Source organism: Phragmites australis, chromosome 20 (assembly GCF_958298935.1).
Source record: "Phragmites australis chromosome 20, lpPhrAust1.1, whole genome shotgun sequence".
NCBI lineage: Eukaryota > Viridiplantae > Streptophyta > Magnoliopsida > Poales > Poaceae > Phragmites > Phragmites australis.
Genome location: NC_084940.1, coordinates 4,231,166 through 4,237,440, shown reverse-complemented (window position 1 = coordinate 4,237,440; position 6,275 = coordinate 4,231,166). Strand labels below are relative to the sequence as shown.

Below are 6,275 nucleotides of genomic sequence, written 5' to 3'. Positions count from 1 at the left end.
GTCAGGCTGGAATAGTGCATACGAACAACCAAACTCGTATTTTTCTGAGATTATACGTATCCACCAAACCTGTATCCATCCGTGCGAGCAATCAATCACACCCTAAGGAATGATCAAATGTGATAAATCAATCTAGTTTTCAATTTCTTTCTCCTATATATTCTCTATAGGTCTAAGTCTTCTCAACCTATATTACATTCCTTCTTCTAACAGTCGACACCTACCACTATCCTCCTATCATATATATCCTAACACTGATACTGTTGACATTTGGCATCGAAGTTTGACCAATTTTTCAAAAATGTAGTTGCGAATCATTCTAAGTATATAATATTTTCAAAGTATTTTTAATGAAAAATCTAACAATACTATTTTCATCTTTATTACTTAGATAGTTTAAAAATTATTAGTGGTTAAAGTTGAAACAGTACACTCAATAGTGTCAATTATTTAAAAACGGAGCCTTGCTTCGTCATTGGGATCTTCTCCGATGCATGACAGTCAGCATCTCTCCTGTCTTGAATCCATTGATTACATTTAACTAGTGGACTAATTTACCCGGTGGAATCTTGGAGTTCATACTCTGAAATAGTTTAACATTCGTTTTATTTTATAGTATGCCCCCCCCCTCCACTGCTTTCGTTTCGGCAGGAATTTTTTTCATAGCGAATTCATTTGCCTATCAGATGCCCAGAACTATCTCTAAACTGCCGCCCTGCAGGGCTCCCCCACCCCCCTCTTCAATAAGCTCACCATCTTACATACATCAATCAGTTGAGCACATTGGGAACCAAAGTATCTAATTTGTATCTCCATACATTGCGAGGGGAGCATACACATAAGCTGTTAGGGTTTTATGGTGACGGAGAACAGATCACCTTGGATTGGAGATATGTCAAGATGATTCACGACAATAAATCCAGGTATATTGGATGGCATGCGTGTTGATCAACGTTTTTTTTATGATTGATAGGCATAAGAACGTGAGGATTTATCTGGATTCAAACTTTTCGTGGGATAATAGCTATATGTCATATGTATTTTCTTATAAATTAGATTAACTTGTTTAAGAATATCATTTTTACCAGTCGGGTTCTCCCTTTTTATATAATAGAGAAAAATAAGTAAATATAAATAGATCGTGCCAAATTTTATAGCAGATCTACTTTTGACAAAACCAACTACTCGTATATCATCATTACGAAGGGCATGCACGCTCATCCTGCCTTGGTCGCCTGTAAACCCTGTCACATCTGCCGAGTGCTATCACGCTCGCATACGAGGTCGGCCTGTAGCATTTAATACTATGAGATAGATCACTATAATTTTACACCTACCCACAACTATACTCGTTGAAAGAAGGTACTTGGAAAAGGAAAAAAAAACTTAAATAGAAACTATTCTCTTAATCATAAATACATATCATAAATCATGATCTTTAATATATAGTTTTGATCATCATTTTTTTATAAAAATTTATGATACTATGATATATTTTTAAAAGATAAATATATATATAATTTTAAGTTTTTAAATTAAATATTTTAAAACTTTACAGTGGGATGAAGTTAGTAACTTCACCCTATTTTGGGTAGTGAGATCGGCAATGGATGAGTCAAATCGAGTGCTACGGTACTATTTACTATAGTAGAACAATACAGTACCTGATACAAACATACAACACTGTTGCTACAATATTTAACATCATGATACTGTTCATCTTATCACAAAAGATATTATTCCTATGTAACTTTGATCCGCGAGCGCTCTACCGCACAAGGCTGTTTCAACCTTCAACAGTATAAAATCGCAATAAATACAACCCACGGGGCGCACGCAACTGACACGGGACACGATAGGTCGCAATCCCTACGCCCCCGAGCCCCTGACATGCGGGGCCCGCGAGCGCGCGCGCCACCTGACGCGGCGCGATTGGTCGGCTTCCCCCACCGCGACGGCGACTTCGCCCGCCCCTTCTTTAAACCCCCACCTCCGTGCAGCGCGAAAAGAGAAGTTTGAGATGTTGCCATTCGCCAGCGCCGTGGACCAAAGCAAATCCGAGGAGAGGAGACCGAGGAATCTTGGAACGTGCGCACGCCGATCGATCGGGCCCGAAGCCGCCGCCGTTGGTGCAAGATCCCCGTCCCGGGCAGAATCCAGCTTAGATCCCCGCACGCCTCACGGAGTCACGGGCGGCGCGTGAGGCGCGTCCCCGGCCGCCGCCCGCTCGATAAAGCAACCCGCGCGAGGTGATCTTTGGCAGGGAGGAAGGGAAGGGAAGGGGAGGGGAGGTGAGTGGAGCTGAGAGCTATGGCGGAGCTGGAGGACGGGAGTAGGAGGAGGAGGGAGGCGGCGCAGGTGGTGGCGTTGGAGTGCGTGGCGGGGAGCTCCAAGGCTGAGGAATGGGGTGGCGGCGGGAGCGTGGTGCAGGAGGGGGACGTGGTGGAGGCCGTCCGCGTGGGGCGCGGCTCCGGTGGCGGGGCGGGTTCGGGCGCGGCGCTGGAGCTCGAGGCACCGTTCAAGGGCGGGCGCGCCGGGCTGCACAAGGCGCTGCACGCGGCGTTCAAGCGCGGGGACACCTCCGTCGAGGTGCGCGTCCGGGGAGGCAGGGAGCTGCAGGCCTGCATCGTGCCGCACCATGCCGGCGCTGGCGGCGCCGGCGGAGGTGGAGGTGGGGGCAGGAAGCAGTACGTGCTGCGGTCGCTGCACGACCCCAACTACGCGCTCGGCTTCGTCGACCGCCTCGAGAGCGAGTGCCTCATCTTGGAAGGTCACTACTGATTCTTCTGTTTCATCACGCACTCTGAAGAAATGCTGGCTCACCATTGCTACTCCTTTTGCCCGTTCCAACTGAATTAGGCCAAAAATGCCGTTTTAAGCAAAATCACGGACATCAATTTTCTGTTGTTGTTTCAGCTAGATTGAGTACGTTTGATCTTATTGACAGTATGACTAAATCTTTAGTCATGAGCTCAGCACTTTTGCATATCAAAGGGATTTCAGGATGCTTGCTGTTGGTGTCGGATTCTTAGTTTGGACGATGAATGAAAAAAGGGAATAATAGAAAATAGTATCAGCTATGCATATTATTGACTTGCTTTCAGTATTCATGCCTTTTTGTTATGTTCGACACATGATGTGAAAAGACAACAAGTCTGGAGTTAAAACTAGACGGAGAATATTCTGATAAGCTGATCTTTCAGTACACTGTTGCAGGCTGAAATCCTTGCTAAATGCTGATATATGCGTATCTCTTTGTCTTACTGTGAGAAAACTAAGGTGCTTATGGTTATCAACTATCAGAGTGACAGCTACGTAACGAAATTTAAAGGTAGAAAAGGGATAAAAATATTTATAAATAGGGAGAATGGAAAGACATTTCTGAAATAATGCCAAGTGCATTGCTGTCATAGAAATTGGTTGTTTGTCTAGGTGGTGGTCAATTCTTTCGTGCTCTGTAATGTTCGCTCGTTTTCTCGTCTCTCTTGGGGAATATGGCATTCTTTAGTTTATTAGACTATTGACCTCACCCGAAGGTCGTTAGAAATAGTCATCATTTATGGCTTCTTTAGGAGTTTGGAATTTTGTTGCTCCTTTCTGTTGGGAAAGAAAAACTTGTCTGGAAAACCTGTATCTAGATCGAAGCCATGAACTTTCAGACTTCAAACTAACGAATATGTCTAACTGTTAATCTTACAATGAAAGCATGCATTTTTCTTGATTGTTTTTTTTACTGTGCTTCTGATCACCGATGGTGATGCTTTAATTCATAGATGAATGTATTCTCACAAACAGTATGAGTATGTCATGTTGTGATGGACTAATGACCCAAATACTTTGTAATCGCTGTCTCTGGAAGGTACGAGGAGCACAAGAGTTGCATCAGCACTGAGCAAGGCACAACTCCAGGATGGGTACGTCGCGTACCCATGGGAGAAGAAAATGCGCGACACATTGCGCACGCCCAACTCCAGCTGCTACCTCTCGATGCTCGTCCTTCCCAAGGCTCTGGACTCCAATGCTTGTCGCTACGAGTCCTTCGAGGATACCCTAGCGCGTGCCAGTGCATGGCTCTACTCTTCGCAGGCCTCAGGGGTCCCCATTCATTTCATGAATGTGCAGAGTGAAGCTCTTCTCACCAAGGTGCAAATACAAGCTCTCTAATTCAGACATTTCACAATGTAGGTCGCCAGTTACCAAAATGAACCTTCAGTTAGTATGCATCTGACTATTCTTACATATATCTGAGTCCAGAAATCAGACGATCGATTTGGTCAAATTCTACTTGCTTTGTCTTCTTTTTTTCTCCAATACGCTTTTGTCTTCTTTTGAAAGACACTAGTCAAAGTTGTCTTCGCACTCTGAAATGGGCAGATATCTGGGGAGACAGCGTCTGCAACAGTCAATTCAGGGTCATTGTCTGATTTGTCTAATGTCACTAATGCGACGCTCTACGGTTTCGAGGACTACCACGGGGTGGACATTGGTGTGGTAAAGGCAGCCCGGCTTTGGTACAGTTCCATAGCAGGAGAATTGCTGCTGGAGATCCCACTTGAAGAAGGTGACACGAGACTTGGCTTTGCCATCAGCCGAACTGAAGAGGTCCTTTCACTAGTCACTGTACACAATGCTGACAATCATGTACTACTTCAGTAGTTAGAACTTCCATGGAACCTACTGACACACTTCGTTCTGTCAGGGTTTTATCTTCATATCTTCAGTGGTCGACAACGACAAGGAAAGTGAAGCACCATCAACACGGTCAGGGCTCCGTGATCTATTCAACCGGGCCAAAGAGGCGTCAAAGTTGCTGGTCATCTCAAGGGTGTCCAATGAGAAGGTCCTCCCATGGATAATCTCCAGCTCAGGGGCAGTCCGTTGCTTCGACACCATCTCCCTCAGCCAAAAGCTCTCCTTGCACCGCCTTGCGGTGCGCCCCATCCAGCTGCATCTGCTTGCGTGGGAGAAACCTACTGGTCCAGCTGAGCAGATAATCCGTTCTCCAAAACTGCCCCCACCTTCAATGCTCCCTCAGCTACACCAAAACCTCATCGAGAGCATTGAGTCTAGAGTAGATGTTGAAGAGGACTATGTGGGGGATCTGTCGTTTCGGCTCGATGACCTCTCATTTGAGAGCAGCTGGGTGTGATTCCAATTTTCAGTTTTGTCATCCTGAAACCTAATGTGCATATGTATGTTTTGATTTTATCTATTTCTCATGGGCGGTATGCCCAGTTTTGTGATACAGAAGTGTAGATGCCTGCCTAGAAATGTTCAGAACCTTTGTAGGTTTCTGACAGGGAAGAGGCTTTCATAACATATGAACATTTATGTTGTGATGCAATATTTTTATTAATCATAGCATAACAATGGAAAATTTATCAATCATTTCCACATTTCGTTGAGGAGTCTCACACCTATGATCGTTTTCTCCAAATCTACTGGCAAAACATATGGATCAACATTTATGTACCTCAAACGAAATGTATGAGCATTCAGAATCTCAGATGGTCAATGCTGTTTCTTGTGGCTGGTTATTTTGAAATTTTGCATTCAAGTGTAAGATTTCTCTTGTATGATCATCTGTTGTTTGACTGCAGATATTCAGTAATAACTCCAATAAAGCTCCTGGGGTAACTGTCCTGAAGAAGCTTGGAAATTCTAAACGGAATGCAGATGAACATCTAAATCAGAATAACTCGGACACCAACAGAAGCACAATGCAGGTGTTGGTGTCTGCCGCCGCCTCCGCCGCCGTCGTTTGGGATGGCAGAAGTATGCCACCAGTGTCACTCTATTAGTGCGCGCGCTGGCCAGTTACCACCGGTTGGCTCAGCGGCGGCGCGCTTCTCGGCACGACAGACGCCAGCGCCACGCCCACGCAGGAGGATAGCATGGACGCCATGTCCGCCTTCGTCTTCCACACCTGACCACGGTGAAGACCGCCGCCGCCGACCCGTCCCGCAATTAGTGTCGCCGTCATCTCACTAACCTTTCTGCCACCATTTCCGAGCACCAACAGCCGTCGATCAACAGCCGGCAAACTTCCGGAGGTGGAAACGCCGCCGGAATCGTGGATATGCCACCTCGGACCTATTCCGTCCGCGACATTCACCTCCATGGCTCTAAGGATAGCCACTATCACCTCCGGCTCCTACCGTCTCCGCCGACCTATTGCCGTCGAGCTTATCAGGACCGCCATGGCAACCGCCTTTGCCAGTTATCATCTGCGTAGCTCCGACCACGTCCCGTTTCACCGGTGTTAGGAAATTTAG

The 6,275-nt window shown here is 45.9% G+C and overlaps 1 protein-coding gene across 1 annotated transcript; it reads left to right on the top strand.

The window, feature by feature from the left end:
• Positions 1-2,022: 2,022 nt before the first annotated feature.
• Positions 2,023-5,396, top strand: LOC133902127 (uncharacterized). Its single transcript, XM_062343717.1, has 4 exons — positions 2,023-2,770; positions 3,860-4,143; positions 4,375-4,602; positions 4,700-5,396. Exons 1-4 carry the CDS (start codon positions 2,311-2,313, stop codon positions 5,147-5,149), a joined length of 1,422 nt encoding a protein of 473 aa, XP_062199701.1. The 5' UTR covers positions 2,023-2,310; the 3' UTR covers positions 5,150-5,396.
• The last annotated feature ends 879 nt before the right edge of the window (positions 5,397-6,275 follow it).